The 19,078-nt window shown below is 47.3% G+C and overlaps 1 protein-coding gene across 2 annotated transcripts in view; it reads right to left on the bottom strand.

Moving 5' to 3' along the window:
- Positions 1–19,078, bottom strand: part of HIPK3 (homeodomain interacting protein kinase 3) — a 184,342-nt gene that overhangs the window by 35,912 nt on the left and 129,352 nt on the right. For both annotated transcript variants that reach the window (XM_073576340.1, XM_073576341.1), the window contains one exon: positions 14,792–14,915. In XM_073576340.1, coding sequence (XP_073432441.1) covers positions 14,792–14,915 — 124 coding nt within the window. The remainder of the gene's footprint in view (positions 1–14,791; positions 14,916–19,078) is intronic.

Here is a 19,078-nt window from a genome sequence, read left to right as displayed (position 1 = left end):
TATGTATGATGGGTATATGGGCAAGGGACTATGGGATGGAGGATAATTTTATATAACTAACCACAGTTAGTTGCTATGCCCGGGCAGCGCCGGGCTCTTCACCTAGAGTATATATATATATATATATATATATATATATATATATATATATATATATATATATACACATATACATACACACACACACACCTATCAGTCTCAGTATCTCTTATGCAATGTAGACACCAGTGTCAGTGTCTTCTGCATAATATATACAGCAGTCTCAGTCCCTGATGTATACTTACAAAAGACTCAGTATCTCCTATGTGATATATACAGCAGTCTCAGTGTCTCCTATGTGATATTATATATACACACTTCAGTCTGTGTCTCCTGCATGATATATGTAGCAGTCTGTGTCGATTATGTAACATGTACAAGTGTCTCAGTGTCTCCTATGTGATGTTTATAGCAGTCTCAGTGTATCCTAAGGGATGTATACAGCAGAGTTTCAGTGTATCCTATGCAATGTATACAGCAGAGTCTCAGTGTATCCTAGGTGATGTATACAGCTTCAGTGTATAATATATCATGTATAGTGCAGAGTATCAGTGTATCCTTTACGATATATACAGCAGTCCCATGTCTCCTATGTGATAAATATATAAGTACATCAGTCTCAGTGTCACGATGTGATGTATATAATGGAGTCTCAGTATTTCTTATGTGATGTAGATAACAGTCTCAGTGTCTCTTATGATGTATTTAGCAGTCTCAGTGCTTTCTATGATATATATATGACAATCTCATTGTCTCCTATGTGATGTATATACAGCAATCTCAGTATCTCTAATTTGATGTATACAGCAGTTTCAGTGTATCCTATGTGATGCATACAGCAGAGTCTCTGTATCCTACATGATGTATATACCGCAGTCTCAGGATATCTAATGCGATGTATACAGCAAAGTCTCAGTGTATCCTATGTAATACATACAGCAGTTTCAGTGTATCCTATGAGATGTATATAGCAGTTTCAGTGTTTCCTATGATATATATAGAGAAGAGTCTCAATGTATCCAATGTGATGTATATAGCTGAGTTTCAGTGTACACCAGTCTCAACTACTTTATCATTGCTCCTTTATATAAAGCAGAAATAATAAGCGACTTATGAAACTATGACAGAAAAAGCTGCAGCACAGCTTTTATTTTAAGAGATCAGAATACAAAATGAAGATGATGTATTATTGTATGGTTGCTATTGGCAGAAAAGAGATTTGTCTTTTTAACAGTTCCATAAGTCTTCACCTATATTTTTAGCAGCATAAATAGAAATAGAGGATGCAGAGAGGAGTAATAAGGCTTTGATTGGACAAAGCTTTCATGCCAGAATTCTGGTGTAAAAGCTTTGAAGTTGCAAATTTAGGCACAATTTGGCATCAAGAGGAAGTGAGAGAGCAGTCGCAGTCTTGATGTTCGATTTGTCTGAAGGCAGAGACAGTGACGCCAACGCTGATTGGGCAACAGGCTCACGTGTCATAACAACCGCAGGTAAGCCACGGAAACGCGAGTGCAGACACTGCTGGAACAGCGTAGGCACGGGAGGGGAGTAAAAGCTTATTTAATTTTATCGGGGCCAAGAGTGGGGTATGAGAAATGGTTATCCAAGCATTGGACAATTTCTTTAAGCGCTGTATTTCAAAACTTCCATACTTTGCAAAACTTTGTACCAGGGCTTCATACTTTAGTAACAGAGGAAGTGAGAGTTTCAGATGTACTTCTGAACTATAGGTGATGAGGAAATGCAGGAACAACTTCTGCTTTTCATACAGTGTGCGATTATCTGGAGGATGACTGCATTCTCTATAAGATGGACAAGGCTGCAGATGACACTAGTGAAATCCCATTAGGGTATGTTTCCACGGTCAGTAAACGCTGCGGATTGGACGCTGCATACAGCCGCAGCGGCCAGATATTACAGCATAGTGGAGAGGATTTTATGGAACCCCAGCTCCACTATGCGTGCAGGGACACCTCCGGCTTCCCTGCGTAACCGGACATGAGGCGCATCTTTATAGACCGCAGCATGTCTATTTATCTTGCGGAGACGCTCAGTCTCCAAAAGATAAAGATCACCGTTCTATGTATAGGATGCGGCGATTCCGCATGGTTCAATGAACACATGCAGAATCACTGCGAGTACAAAAGCCGGCAGTGCTTTGGATGGCGCTGCGTCCAAATCGCTGCCAATACTGAATGTGGTAACATACCTTTACGGTCACAGCTTCAGTACACTCAACTAGAAATTATTTTTCTATTATATATAACACTCAGTAATTAAGAATTGCAATAAATAATAGTAGTAAATGGAAACATCAGCATCCACAGTTTACGTGATGACTAATGCACAAGCAATACCTCTGACGTTCAGTCTCTATACATAAGCAGTGACAACGTCCACCCCCACTTGTAAGAACGGTTAATAGGAGGAGACATCATACACATGGTTTTCCATGAAATAGAAAGTAAAAATCAATTATTTTATGTAATAATCTGTCGCCTTAAAATAAATAGTGTCTCACCAAACCTATAGAAGTGACTGCAAATATATATATATATAAAAAAATTAACTTTATAAGATCAAAATACAAGATAAAAGATTTGTTGTAATGGGTGAGAGCATCATGGACAAATATCAAACAAGATGTAAGATACAGCTGATGGCATCTGGATACAAAGCAGAAAAAAGATGAATGACAATCACACACCGAAAATATGGATATAACAAGCATGAAATGGGACCACACTACGGTAAGTAACTATACAGCATGGCGGAAGAGTAAAAATAACACAAGTAACAACCAGAATGAATGGATGACCAAGTCTTAGGCTATGTGCGTACATTGCGTATTTGCTTGCAGAAATTTCTCCAAAGATTCTGCATCCCTTGGAAGGAAAACGCAGTGGAAAATACTTGCGTTTTTTTATGCGTTTTTGTAAATCCATAGAGTTGGACTATTGTGGTACAGTAAAGGGTGTTTTACTGGATGGGAGATGCATTTCACCCAGCAGGTTAATGTTTGGCAGGGTTTTTCCCTAAAGACAGGACCTGCGATGATGTCATGGTCACGTGATCAGCCATGTGATGTTTACCTCACTTGTGGGAGGGGTTATGGGCTATGTAATGGAGGTTGGTATTTGGCACATGGTGAGTGTGTCTGGGAGTTACAGGAACTTGGCTGGACTTGGCCTGAACTTGTATACAGGATCCCCATGCTGCAGGAATATAGCAGCAAGACTCAACAACCCTGGGAATGGTACCTGGCGGATGCTGCGGACCTGGCAGCTGCTTAGATAATCCCGTCCCGTGCTAGGGGTGAGTCTAGGATCAGTGGTTCCACAACCTGGAGTATATTTAGGTTTTCCTTACTTTCTGTTAATCTGCTGTTTGCAACGTGACATTAAACCACTGAAATTAGACTTTAAGCCTGTGTGTTGCCTCGTTACTGCAGTCCTGCCATTACCTACCAGAGCGAATCCCTACAATAAATAAATATATATATATATATATCTAATATATAAAGCTCAAAGTGTGTATGTATGTGTGTATGTACGGGACGGGATGTGTGTATGTGTGTGTATGTGTGTGTGTGTGTATGTTTGTATGTCCGAGATAGGCATCCGCACAGTCGCAGCTACAGCCACAAAATTTGGCACAGTCACACGTCTGGACCCCGAGAGCGTCCTAAGCTATGTTGTGAGGCGAAATTTTAACCCCGCGCGTTCCAATTCACCAAACAATTTTGCCCCTATCTACATACTGGGGGGAAAAGTGTGTGTGCGTCAAGCCCCGCCCCTCACTGTGATGTCACAATGCCCCTATTTGCATACTGGGGAAGCAGTGTGTGCGTATCAAGCCCCGCCCCTCATTATGATGTCACAATGGTTGCCATGGCGACGCTGATGTCATCAAAGGTTGCAAGCCCTGCCGCCGCTCATTTTGATGTCATAATGGTTGATTATGGAATGGAGGATGTGTGATGAGTATATGGGCACCGGACTATGGGATGGAGGATATGTATGATGGGTATATGGGCACGGGACTATGGGATGCAGGATATGTATATAGGCACGGGACTATGGGATGGAGGATATGTATGATGGGTATATGGGCACAGGACTATGGGATGGCGGATATGTATATGGGCACGGGACTATGGGATGGAGGATGTGTGATGGGTATATGGGCACTGGACTATGGGATGGAGGATATGTATGACGGGTATATGGGCACGGGACTATGGGATGGCGGATATGTATATGGGCACGGGACTATGGGATGGAGGATGTGTGATGGGTATATGGGCACGGGACTATGGGATGGAGCATATGTTTGACGGGTATATGGGCACGGGACTATGGGATGGAGCATATGTTTGATGGGTATATGGGCACGGGACTATGGGATGGCGGATATGTATATGGGCACGGGACTATGGGATGGAGGATGTGTGATGGGTATATGGGTACTGGACTATGGGATGGAGGATATGTATGATAGGTATATGGGCACGGGACTATGAGATGGCGGATATGTATGATGGGTATATGGGCACGGGACTATGGGATGGAGGATATGTATGATGGGTATATGGGCACGGGACTATGGGATGGAGGATATGTATGATGGGTATATGGGCATGGGACTATGAGATTAAGGATGTGTGATGGGTATATGGGCACTCGACTATGGGATGGCGAATATGTATGATGGGTATATGGGCATGGGACTATGGGATGGAGAATATGTATGATGGGTATATGGGCATGGGACTATGGGATGGAGGATGTGTGATGGGTATATGGGCACTCGACTATGGGATGGAGGATATGTATGATGGGTATATGGGCACGGGCCTATGGGATCGTGGATATGTATGATGGGCATATGGGCACGGGACTATGGGATGGAGGATAATTATAATTTTCTATAACTAACCACAGTTTGTTGCTATGCCCGGGTAGCGCCGGGCTCTTCAGCTAAAATATATATATATATATATATATATATATATATATATATCTAATATATGAAGCTCAAAGTGTGTATGTATGTGTGTATGTATGTGTGTGTATGTTTGTTTGTATGTCCGGGATAGGCATCCGCACCGTAGCAGCTACAGCCACAAAATTTGGCACAGTCACACGTCTGGACCCCGAGAGCGTCCTAAGCTATGTTTTGAGGCGAAATTTTAACCCCACGCGTTCCAATTCACCAAACAATTTTGTCCCTATCTACATACTGGGGGAAAAAGTGTGTGCGCGTCAAGCCCCGCCCCTCATTATGTCACAATGGTTGCCATGGCGACGCTGATGTCATCAAAGGTTGCAAGCCCTGCCGCCGCTCATTATGATGTCATAATGGTTGACTATGGAATGGAGGATGTGTGATGAGTATATGGGCACTGGACTATGGGATGGAGGATATGTATGATGGGTATACGGGCACGGGACTATGGGATCGTGGATATGTATGATGGGTATATGGGCATGGGACTATGGGATGGAGGATAATTATAATTTTCTATAACTAACCACAGTTAGTTGCTATGCCCGGGCAGTGCCGGGCTCTTCAGCTTATATATATATATATATATATATATATATATATATATATATATATATATATATATATAATGAAAAAGAAGAGGTTGAACAAGGAGATGACGTCAAAATTATATATATATATATATATATATATATATATATATATATAAATAAAATTTTGATGTCATCTCCTTGTTCAACCTCTTCTTTTTCATTCTCCATTGAAGACCATAATATCATTACATACCATGTTCAAATATAATTTTTAGACACACAAAACAAATAAGTGAATATATAATATATATACATACACACACATACACACACACACACATATATCAAAGCCGGGACATGTCAGCTGACATGTGCCCGCAATATTAACTAGCTAAATGCCGCTGTCAATCTCTGACGACGGCATTTAACAAGCGCTTCGGCCGTCGTGCAGGAAATACGCACACTGCTGACCCCCGTCACGTGATCGGGGGTCATCGGTGCGGTCTCCTTGAGACCTCTATGGCTATTGAAAGCAGATTGCTATGGGCACCACCCTGTGGTCGGCGCTCAAAGCAAAGCAGTAATTCAGCTACATAGAGGCGATCTGAGCATCGCCTCTATGTAGCAGAGCCGATCGAGCTTTGGCAGCTTCTAGCCTCCCATGGAGACTATTGAAGCATGCCAAAAGGAAAAAAAAAAAAAAAAAGAATATTAAAAAAATAGAAAAATATAAAAAGTTCAAATCACCCCCCTTTCGCCCCATTCAAAATAAAACAAAAAAAAAAAAAAAAAATCACAAATACACATATTGGGTATCGCTGTTTCCAGAATCGCCCATCAATAAAAAAAAAAAGGATTAAACTGATCACTAAACGGCGTAGCAAGAAAAAAAAATTAAAAACGCCAGAATTAGTTTTTTTTTGTCGCCTCAACGGTGCGTTAAAATGCAATAACGGGTGATCAAAAGAACGTATCTGCACAAAAGTGGTACCAATAAAAACGGCAGCTCAGCACGCAAAAAGTAAGCCCCTCACCCAACCAGAGATCACGAAAAATGGAGACGCTAACGGTCCCAGAAAATGGTGCAATTTTTTTTTTCAATTTAATAAAGTTTGGAATTTTTTTTCACCACTTAGATAAAAAAAGAACCTAGACATGTTTGGTGTCTATAATCTAGTAATGACCTGGAGAATCCTAATGGCGGGTCAGTTTTAGCATTTAATGAACATGGTGAAAAAATAAACCAAAAAACAAGTGTGGGATTGCACTTTTTTTTTTGCATTTTTACCGCACTTGGAATTTTTTTCCCCCGTTTTTGAGTACGCAATATTGTAAAACCAATGGTGTCGTTCAAAAGTATAAGGCTATGTGCACACGTATGCAGAAAATTTCTGCATAAAAACAGGACTCCTTCCCAGAAAACGCGCGTTTGTGCCACGATTTTTGCGCGTTTTTGCCACAATTTTTTTCTGCGCATCCCCAGACACATAGAAAATAGCCAGTAATGCAGAATTTACCGCAAAATTAATGAGCATGCTGCATTTTTTAAACCGCAAAGCATTTTTTTTGCGGTAAAAAACGCATCAATATGCACAAAAAGTGCAAAATGCATTAAAATGAATGGGAAGCTTCTTTTAAGCGGTTTTTGAGTGATTTTTTGGTAAATCCGCAGGAAAAACGCGCAAAAACATGAATTTTTGTGAGTACTCACCGTAAAATCCTTTTCTCCGAGACGCTCATTGGGGGACACAGGTACTGTGGGGACACAGGTACTGTGGGTGTATGCTACTGCCATCTGGAGGCTGACACTAGGCAATACAACACAAGGTTAGCTCCTCCCACGCCGCATACACCCTCGCCCTGATTGCCGGCGGAAACCAGTTTAGTGCAGTAGGAGAGCAAACACCATTAGCCTTAATGCAGTAAACAATATGTCTGGGAAAGGACCACCCTGACATTCACCACAACATACACATTAATCAAATAAACAAGAGCCAACAGGCTAACAGGGTGGGTGCTGTGTCCCCCCAATGAGCGTCTCTGAGAAAAGGATTTTACGGTGAGTACTCACAAAAATCCATGTTTCTCCTTCGTCTCATTGGGGGACACAGGTACTGTGGGACGTCCTAAAGCAGTCCCTGGGTGGGAGATTGACTCACCTATCCAAGCGCCATGCATCCCTTGCTTAAAGGTGCGTTACTGCTGCTTGGAGAATCCTTCTACCCAGGCTCGCATCCACCGAAGCCTGAGTATGGACAATGTAATATTTAGTAAACGTGTACAGGCTGGACCAGGTTGCTACTTTGCATACCTGCTCCGCCGAAGCCTGATGCCGAAGCGCCCAGGAGGCACCCACTGCCTGAGTAAAATGCGCTTTGATCCCTGATGGAACCAGCGCCCCTCTGATGCGAAAGGCCTCTTGAATAGTAAAACGGATCCCTTTGGCTATGGTCGATCTTTGAGGCAGCGAGTCCCTTCCTGGGCCCTTCAGGGAGCACGAACGGCGCATCCGTCTGGCGCAAGGGTGCTGTCCTTGACACGTACCTCCGGAGAGCTCTTACCAGGTCTAACGTGTGCAGAGCTTCTTCCACGCGATGCCCTGATACCGGACAGGACGAGTGCAAGACAATATCCTCCTTGATGTGGAATGAGGACACCTCTTTGGAAGAAAAGGGGGGAGCTGACTTAAGCACCACCTTATCTTGCGGAAAGCGAGGAACGGTGCTCTGCACGACAGCGCCGCCAACTCTGACAATCGCCTAACTGAGGTGACTGCTACCAAAAATACCCCCTTCCGCGAACGAAATGGTAAAGGAAAGACCTGTAGCGGCTCAAAAGGAGCTTCCTGCAGAACACTCAGGACTAGGATAAGGTCCCTGGTGCCCATTGGCGCCTTATAGGGAGGTACTAGATGAGAGACTCCCTGGATGAAAGCCTTTACCTGCATATTAGTAGCCATTCTACACTGGGATAGGAAGGACAATGCCGATATCCGACTTCTAAGAGAGCTCGGGCTAATCCTGCATCTAGGCCCGACTGGAGAGAGGCCAAGATGTCGGGAATAGAGAATGTCCGGGGCGAAAGACCGTGCCCTCGACCCCAAGTAAAGAACAACTTTCAGGAGTAACGATAGACTCGCCGAGGTATGCTTCCTGGCGCTAACCATTGTAGCGCCCACCTCGTGGTGAAAACCCCGCTTGAGCTAGAATCCAAGATTCAACGGCCATGCCATGTAACCCAGGGCCCCCGAGTTTGGGTAGATCGGTCCTTGGGACAGCCGATCCGCACGCCGAGGCAATCGCCACTGGATGTCTGTGAGCCGCTGTATCGGATCTGCATAGCATGCCCGTCAGGGCCCATCTGGTGCCAGCAGCTCTACTGGTACCCCTTCTACCTTGATCTTTCTGATAACTCCTGGAAGCGATGGCAACGGAGGAAACAGGTATGGAAAGGCGAAACTGGTCCCCTGGTAGAACCAACGCCTCCACCCCGAACACTCGTGGGACCCGTGCCCGAGCAACGAACACCTTGGCGTTCATTTTGGACGCCATCAGATCTACATCTGGTGTACCCCATCGTTGCAAATATGCTGAACAACCTCGGGGTGCCGGGACCCCTCCCCAGCCACGACCTCCTGTCGGCTGAGGAAGTAGACTGCCCAATTCTCTACACCTGGGATGTGGCCCGCCGAAAATACCGCTGGATGTTCTCAGCTCACTGCCGGACGTGTCCCGTCTCACGTATGGTTGTCCTGCTGCGTGTGCCCCCTTGATGATTTACGTAAGCCACTGCCGTGGCATTAACTGACTGAATCTGAACGGGTGGTTCGGCTAGGAAGTGTTGAAAATACTGCAGTGTCCGTCAGACTATACGTATCTCCAACAAGTTGACCTGGAGGCGTGCCTCCTGTCGCAACCATTTGCCCTGAGTCGTGTGGTGATGAAACACTGCTCCCCAGGCCCAGGAGGCTGGCATCTGTTGTGACCACTAGCCAGTGTTCTGGGGGAAAAGGTTTACCCTGAAGAAGCGAAGATCTGACCGTCCACCACTCCAGTGACTATCTGATCTGAGAGGATAGCTGGCACTGCTGATCGAGGGCAAATGGATTCTTATCCCAATCTAACAAGAGAGCCTGCTGTAGCGGGTGAAGAAGGAAACTGGGCAAACGGAATCGCTTCCCTTGCTGCCACCATCTTCCCCAGCATCCTCATCCCGAAACGAATGGAGCGAGGAACTGGCTGCTGGAGCTTCCGGACTCCCTGAAGAGCGGTACGGCTCTGTCTTGAGGGAGACTCACCAACCCTCGGGAGGTATCGAAGATCATTCCTAGGAAGAAAATCCTGTGGGTTGGGACAAGGGATGACCTTTCCCTGTTGACCAACCATCCTAAGCGGAATAGCGTATCTTAGCGTAATGCTGACATTCTCCTTGCATGCTCAAAAAGAGGGACCCTTCACCAAGAGGTCGTCTAAGTATGGAAGACGACTATGCCCCGAGTGTGTAAGACGGCCCTCACGCCTACCCTTAGTTTTGTGAACCCTCCGGGGTGGTGGCTAGCCCGAAGGGCAGTGCCGCAAACTAAAAAATGTTGGCCATTGATGGCGCCCCGAAGAACCTTTTGATGCAGAGGAGCAAAAGAAAAAATGCAGGTAGGCATCCTAAAAACCGACTTAGGCTATATATTCTCTCTGCACCATGCCCGATATAACCGAACAAAGCTATTCCATCCTGAAATGTGTGATCCTGATGAACTTGTTCAAGAGCCTCAGGTTCAAAATCGTTCTGACTGTCCCATCCCTTTCGGGGACTGTGAAGAGATTGGAATAAAACTTCTGAGCCCTCTCGAGCTCTGGTATGGAATAATGACCTGTCGTCCTGGAGTGACCTGACGGCCCCCCGCAACGTCCCTGCCCTGGACTGTACCTTGGGAAGTCGGGCAGACAAAAAACCGTCTTGGGGGTTCCTCAAACTGTAAGTCGAACCCGTAGACACCAGTTTCGTCCCCCATAAGTCGTGTGCTAACTCGACCCAGAATGACGAAATAAGAGCAGGCGCCCGCCTGCCCTGTTGATGTCGCCCATAATGCTCCCCGAGTCATTCGGCTGGGGGTTCCTGGCACCTCTCGACCTGGCGGGCGCGGAACCCGCCACTGGACTGAGTCTACATGAGACCTGTCACTCCCTGTTCTGGCTAGGGCGACTTGGACCGGCCGAACTGGCTGCCGCCGTCCCCCCGGAGTTGCGAAAGACCCGAAACTATGTCGGAAACTAGGAAAAAAGGTTGCCTGATCTTCTGCTGTGGAAGGAAGCTGCTCTTTCCTCCTGCCGTGTCAGAAATGCGCTGATCCAAATTTTTCCCCGAACAGGCCCTTGATAGGGTACGGAAGTCAGAGACCTCTTGGAAATAGAATCCTCTCGCCAAGCCCTTAACAAAAGGGGCTCTCCTAATGGCTACCGCGTTAGCGGCTGCCGATGCTGCACAATTGGCTGCATCCAAGGAGGCATTGATCAAGTAGTCTCTGGCCATAGGAATCTGATTTGTGACCTAACACCTCCGCAGGCAGGTCTCTATCTCGTAAAGCCTTATTCACTGACTCAGCCCATGACATCATGGCCTTGGCTCTCCCTGTTGTGCAAAGGAGGGGGCGAGCGCTGAAGCTGACGCTTCAAACACACTAATCGAGCCAAGCTCTCAATGAGCCTATCAGAGGGATTCTTAGTGGACTTCGAGGCCAGACGAGATACTGGTGGATCCACCACTGGTGATTCCGTCGATCTCTTTTTTTTATTTTTTTATTTTTTTTTTTTACAGAGTTCAGGGGCAAATGGATATCTTGTCTCCATAGTCTCCTGAACCGAGAAGCGCCTATCTGGGCGTTCTCTGTGGCGCTGCCCAATGCCTTCAAACTCTGGGTGAGTGCCAAAGACTCCTTGCGGACGCCTGGCCTGTCTAAAGGCTACTTTATGGCTCAAGGCCAGGGTAACTTCATTCTCTACCCCCAAGGTTTGCTTGACAGCTCCAATGAGGCTGTCTATTGCTACTGACAGCCCCAGATATCCAGGTCCGGCGGAGCGTCTGAGTCCCAATCCACACTCTCTGCTCCCGACCTCAGCAGGCAGGTAACATAGGTGACAGAGCGTGATGCTGAACTCCCAGATGCCGAGGCACCGGGCAACCCGGAAAGACCTTGTGTAGGTGCGTTCCTTTGGCATCTGTCTGGCATGAGAGCGGCCCCTGCAGGCCGAGGGTTCTCGTGAGATGGAGGACCCTTCTCCAGGCATGAAGAGAGTCGATTGCCTTTGTAAGCGACGCCATAGTAATAGCCTTCTGGAGGATTTGGCTCTCTGGAATCAGCTACCGGAGGGGGGCTCCTGGGCACGTTTGGGATTAGGTCTCCCACTTGGATCCCGGCCCTGGCTCAGGCTGCTTAGCAGCCGCCAAGCTTCTCTACAGGAGATGCATGCAGCGTACGCTTTACCCTCCCTGGCCATATTGCATGAGCAAGGCGTTTTTCTTTTTCTCTCTTTTTTCCCAGAGAGGAACGGAGGGGGGGGGCAGGAGGGCACCCCCTGCGTGTCCAGCGTGCACCTGCAGCTCAGCTGCGCCTTACCCACTCCTGCGTCCTCCACGCCACCACTCCTGCGCACCTGTCTGGGGCAGGCCGACCACCCTACCTTCCGCGGCCTATCCCACCCCGAAGCCGGGGCCTCAATTAATTCGGCGCCTGCCCGGCCTCAAGGGGCGGGCCGCCGGAAGTGACATCCCGACAGAGGCGGGACTTCCGCTGCGGCCTAGCTCCGGCCAAAGCCGTGGGCTCAATTTTACAGCATCCGCCCGCGGGATGCGGCCGAGGACGCAGCAGCGGTGCAGCCGTAAACGCCGCAGCAGCGCGGCTGCCGGAGGCGCCAGGCTCCGCAACAGGAGTGGTCGGAGGCGGCGGCGGAGGTGGTGGCGACGGGCGCCAGCTTACCTGCAGGAGGAAGTACCGGAAAGGATTTGCTGCACGCTCCTAGCACACCGCTGCTGTGTCCACATCTCTCTGCCCAGGAGCCCCACACACGCGGCCGGTGATTTGCGATCTCTGACGACTCCACCAGGTATACCGGGGAGGAGAGGGGTGGTGGGGGATCCAGGACGGTGCAGGCACCCTAACTCCGTCCAGCTTCAGCCGAGGAGAGGGACCGTCCGCCGCCTTTCCGCACCTCCGTCTAGCGTTGGTGGAGCAGTGGGGGCCGCACAGACTAGTCTTGTGCCTCTGTGCAAGCCCATGGTTTCAATACCTATGGGTGGACAGGGCTAAGTCTGGCATCGTGTCCCACGTCGCGGGAGAGCATACTTGGAGGCGACACTCTCACGTGGTCGCCCGTTGATGGTTTGGGGAAATTGGACCCTTTTAATAGGATCCGTTGCCCCTGTCTCATCATCTTAGAAAAAAACAAACTAAAAATAAAAAATTCTGGGAACCTGCCCAGATTTGTCCCACGGTGCGGGAGAGGAAACGTGGAGGCGACATTCTCACGTGGTGGCCCGTTGATGGTTTGGGGAAATCGGATCCTTTCAATAGGATGCGTTGCCCCTGTCTCATCTTCATAAAATAACAAACAAAAATAGAAGTCTGGGGAAAAGTCCCAGATATGTCCCTCGGTGCGGGAAAGTATACGCGGAGACAATACTCAATGCGTGCTCGCCCGTTGATGGTATGGGGAGATCGGACCCTTTCAATAGGATCCGTCGCCCCTGTCTCATCTTCATAGTAAACTAGAAAAAAATAGTCTGGAGAGATCCAGACTGTGTGTGTGCCTCCATAAGACACTATGCAAAAAACTGTTTTTCGCCCGCAATCAGGTTTAGGGTGTATGCGGCGGGGGAGGAGCTAACCTTGTGTTGTATTGCCTAGTGTCAGCCTCCAGATGGCAGTAGCATACACCCACAGTACCTGTGTCCCCCAATGAGACGAAGGAGAAAAACGCTGTGTGTGAACACAGCCTAACTCCTCCCGCTAAAAAACAATCCCTCACACGGCCATATTGACTGAAAAATAAAAAAGTTATGGCTCTGGGAAGAAGGGGAGCGAAAAACAAACGCAAAAACAAAAATGGGCTCCGGCATGACAGGGTTACTGTGCACAATTCTGCTGACTGATTCCCTTTAAGGGGGTGCCCACAAGCTGCTGGATTTGTTGTGCAAAATGTTGCATTTGTCCCATTCACCTAAAACAACCCCATTCAAATGTATGGAGCAGATTTTCAGTGGCAGAAATCTCTGCAACAATCTGCAGCATGGGAATACCCCCTGTGAGAATCATGTGGGAATAGTGGATGAGGGCAGGTATATCTCGCCCAGATTCCTTTCCTATGTGGCCTAGTCTGGTCAGTATCGCACCTGCTTACTAATGAATAATGGGAGGTGGATATAAAAGGATGCCAGGTGGTTGTGTGAGTGTCTCAGCCTGGGAACACAGAGCCTGTCTGTGTGAGAAACACACGTGAGTGAAAGCAGTGCCCACTGCAACTGTGGTTTGGCTGGACGGGAGAAGCCCGCCAGTTGGTAGTTAGGTTGTCCATTGTTTAGTTAGTGCCGGACAGGCAAGGATTTGTTTTATGTTTTATTTCCTTTTTGCATTGCTTTCACCTTTAATAAACCTGACCCAGTGTCAGTTATACCCGACTCCCAGCTCTGCGCCTGAGTTTCCTGCTGAACGCACGTGACCTTTGACCCCAGCAAAGGCGATCCCGGAGTGTTTTATCACACCCCACAAATACAGGGATACCTATAGATTATCATACATGAGCTGTTACCCTGAATCCTGGACATAATGCTTTCCCTGCTGCTGTAACGGAGCACCAGCAATCACGGCAATGGCTTTATTTAGCAGGTAATGATTGCCAGCTCTCCGGAGGAGCACAGGCTTCTCTTGAGAATCCTATTTCCAGGCTGTTTATTACATAGTCATGCAAAGTAGTGCACAAAGAGGGCTGCTGAGGCCATGTACCTAGAAGTATACAAATAAAGCACTGTGCCTAATTATCCTTGGATTAATGCAATAGCAACTGCCTGACGTGGTCCTCCGAAGACAGGAGGCAGCTGCGCCTTTACACTAAACAAATCTGTCTCCATTAAAAAGCAAAGAAAAGACGTTTGTGAAATGGTTCCTGTGGCCGGTTAGACCGATAGACAAGTCAGCCCTTACCAGCAGATGTGTCCCTTACCTGGTCATACTCCAAGGCTCCTGGGTACAACGGCCATCCTAGGAAAAGCTCAGCAATCACGCAGCCCAGCGACCACATGTCTATGGCTTCACAAAACGGTAACCCCAAAATAATCTCCGGAGCCCTGAAGAAGACAGAACAAAGAAGAATGGTGATCTACAGACAAGTAATAGCAACACTGGTACAGCCGAAAGCCCGCTACATAAGGGTACGTTCCTAGATGACGAAGGATGTGGGATAAAAGGTAAGTCTGGCTTACACACAAGACCTGCACCTGGCACATCAGTATTTCTTGGAGCCCACAGGCCTGAAGAGGAACTCCTAGGCCAGATTTGTAAGCAACCATGGTTAATCAGCACCAGGAGAATATTTGCAGAGGCAAGAGAAGCACAAAATATCTGAGAAGGGCAATGGTATTGCACTGGCATCCACAATTCACTCCTGAATCAGGTACTTTATCAACTGGATGGGTAACAGTGGAGACAAGAGAAAGGAAAGCTCTCCCTGTGACCATATGGAAATAGGATGGACAAGACATTGCAACGTTAACCCTTTGCACCCAGCTTCCAGTTGCACTGAATCAGCACATAACATGCATGTTCCCGAGCTGCAATTGGAAGTGATTACATTGTACAATGGGACTTCTGAGAGGCCTGTCCACACACAACCCAAGGAAAGGGAATTTGCAGGCAGCCAACCAGAGCACGGTGTGCAGGCAGCAACATGGCCAAGAGAGCATAAAGAGGAAGCAGCAGACGGAGCGACGGCAGGTAGACCAGGGTGTGGGGTGACGAATTCTGTAACCATAGCACACAGCGCTGTTTGTGTAATGTAACCAGACCATTAATAAAACAGAAGGCGGCTGCTTCCCTCCTCACAATATCAGACATGGGAACGTGCAAGTCATCTGCTCAGGGGATCGCCTTACATCCAAGGGACAACAGTTGACCATATTGATAAATCCCCCGATGTGCTGCATTTGATTAGAAAGGTTTTCCAGGTTGATCCAATTAAAGTCCAGTGAAAGGAAAACATTCAAAAATAATCAGATAATCGCACAGTAGGAATGGGGACTAGAGAGTAATTAAACTTTCTACCTGCTTACAGATGGCTGGGGATCATGGGCAAGAGACCCCACCAATCACACAGCAGACCCCCAAGAATAGCGGACTGCGCACACAGAGTGGGGCATGGATTCAACAGAAATCATCTGCTTTTTCCAGAATCTGCACAGCTTTCCAGGTGAGCTCCTGCCTGCCGCATGATGGTGGGGTCTCAGAACCAGACTCCCACGATAAACATGCAATTCACGTGAGGTCAAAAGGAACGCCAAGTTATCCTTTATAGTAAACTAGCTGAAGAGCCCGGCGCTGCCCGGGCATAGCAACTAACTGTGGTTAGTTATAGAAAATTATAATTATCCTCCATCCCATAGTCCCGTGCCCATATACCCATCATACATATCCTCCATCCCATAGTCGAGTGCCCATATACCCATCACACATCCTCCATCCCATAGTCCCATGCCCATATACCCATCATACATATTCTCCGTCCCATGCACATATACCCATCATACATATTCTCCGTCCCATGCCCATATACCCATCATAAATGTTCTCCATCCCATAGTCCCATGCCCATATACCCATCATACATATTCGCCATCCCATAGTCGAGTGCCCATATACCCATCACACATCCTTCATCTCATAGTCCCATGCCCATATACCCATCATACATATCCTCCATCCCATAGTCCCGTGCCCATATACCCATAATACATATCCGCCATCTCATAGTCCCGTGCCCATATATCCTTCATACATATCCTCCATCCCATAGTCCAGTGCCCATATACCCATCACACATCCTCCATCCCATAGTCCCGTGCCCATATACATATCCGCCATCCCATAGTCCCGTGCCCATATACCCATCATACATATCCTCCATCCCATAGTCCCGTGCCTATATACATATCCTCCAACCCATAGTCCGGTGCCCATATACTCATCACACATCCTCCATTCCATAGTCAACCATTATGACATCATAATGAGCGGCGGCAGGGCTTGCAACCTTTGATGATATCAGCGTAGCCATGGCAACCATTGTGACATCATAATGAGGGGCGGGGCTTGATACGCACACACTGCTTCCCCAGTATGCAAATAGGGGCATTGTGACATCACAGTGAGGGGCGGGGCTTGACGCGCACACACTTTTCCCCCCAGTATGTAGATAGGGGCAAAATTGTTTGGTGAATTGGAACGCGCGGGGTTAAAATTTCGCTCACAACATAGCTTAGGACGCTCTTGGGGTCCAGATGTGTGACTGTGCCAAATTTTGTGGCTGTAGCTGCGACGGTGCAGATGCCTATCCCGGACATACAAACATACACACACACATACATACACACTTTGAGCTTTATATATTAGATTATCCCTGTGCTGTGATATCACTTTGTATAATTCCACATTTCGGGAGATTATCCCTGTACACTGACATCACTGTGTATTAGGCCACATTCACAGATCGGTAAAACACACAGTGTATAGAGCCATAGATTCACTGAACAGATCCGCACCAGACCCACGAGACTCAGAACACGTCCTATTCTTGTCAGTTTTGCAGATCAGACTCCGCCATTATAAGTCTATGGAGATCCCTTAGGGTACATGCACACGCTGCAGATTGCAGTGCGGATTTGGCCGCGCGGATTTTGTAAAATCCGCAGGTAAATCTGCAGGTCAAAAGACCTGCGGATTGGCCTGCGGTTTTACCCTGCGGATTTTCATCTCCACAATGGAGGAGATGGCAAACCGCAGCGGAATCCGCAGAAAGAATTGACATGTCAATTCTTTCTGCGGTTTTGAAACCGCAGGAAAACCGCGTGGAAAAATCCGCACCGTCTGCACTGCAGTTTTTAATATCCATAGGATATTATGGTACTGTATACCGTAGCTAAAACTGCTGTGGATCCGCAGCGGCCAAATCCGCTGCGGAGCCGCAGCAGAATCCGCAGCATGTGCACACACCCTTAGGCTATGTGCACACGTTACGGATTCCGCTGCGGGTTTTTCCGCGAGGAAACGCAGGTAAAACCGCAGGTAAAGTGACCTGCGGTTTGGTCTGCGGTTTTGCCCTGCGGTTTCACACCTCTACTATGTTAAAAGGTGTGAAACCGCTGCGGAAACCGCCCAAACAATTGACATGCTGCGGTTTGTAAACCGCAGCGTGAGCACAGCGTTTTTGAAAACCCATAGACTTTCATTGTACTGTACCATGTCAGCGAAACTGGTGCGTTTCCGCAGGGCCAAAACCGCTGCGGAAACGCAGCAGAATCCGCAACGTGTGCACATAGCTTTAGAGTGCATGACAAACAGAAGACAGACTTTAGAGTTCAATCTATGTTTCCCCTACTGATGGATCCATTGCTAATAGTCAAATCAGACAGTTTACATGGAAGAAAAACATAAAAACTACTAATGGATGTGTGACTGTAGTCTTCTCCCTGTTCCGTGACATCCCTGTGTGCATTTTTCCTGCTCGGTGACAACACTACGTGCATTATCCCTGTGTTATAGGGAGAGTAAAAATTCTAAGCTTTTCATGTATTCTACTCAAGCTGGTCAAAATGGAGAGGGGCCCTATTCAAACTTTTTTCTACGGGCCATATACTTGATACAACCCAGGTAGAAGTAGAAACCATGATATCCATTTAACAATGGAGATAATTTAACAATTATTATTATTATTTATTATTATAGCGCCATTTATTCCATGGCGCTTTAAATGTGAGGAGGGGTATACAAAATACATACAAGTACTATACAAGTCACGACTGGTACAGGAGTAGAGAGGACCCTGCCCGTGAGGGCTCACAATCTACAAGGGATGGGTGAGAATACAGTGGGCAAGGGTAGATGGGCATGGGTAGAGCTGGTCGTGCAGCGGTTTGGTGGATTGGTGGTTACTGCAGGTTGTAGGCTTGTCGGACGAGGTAGGTCTTCAAGTTCTTTTAGAAGGTTTCCATGGTAGGCGAGAGTCTGATATGTTGTGGTAGAGAGTTCCAGAGTAGGGGGGATGCGCAGGAGAAGTCTTGCATGTGATTGTGGGAAAAGGAGATAAGTGGGGAGTACAGAAGGAGATTTTGTGAGGATCGGAGGTATCCTGCAGGTAAGTACCAGGAGACGAGGTCATAGATGTATGGAGGACTCAGATTGTGGATGGCTTTGTATGTCATGGTTAGGGTTTTGAACTGGAGTCTTTGGGTAATGGGGA

This window comes from Dendrobates tinctorius, unplaced genomic scaffold (genome assembly GCF_039654945.1).
Source record: "Dendrobates tinctorius isolate UK_male_01 unplaced genomic scaffold, ASM3965494v1 ptg000048l, whole genome shotgun sequence".
NCBI lineage: Eukaryota > Metazoa > Chordata > Amphibia > Anura > Dendrobatidae > Dendrobates > Dendrobates tinctorius.
This window is presented reverse-complemented; position numbering and strand designations above follow the sequence as displayed.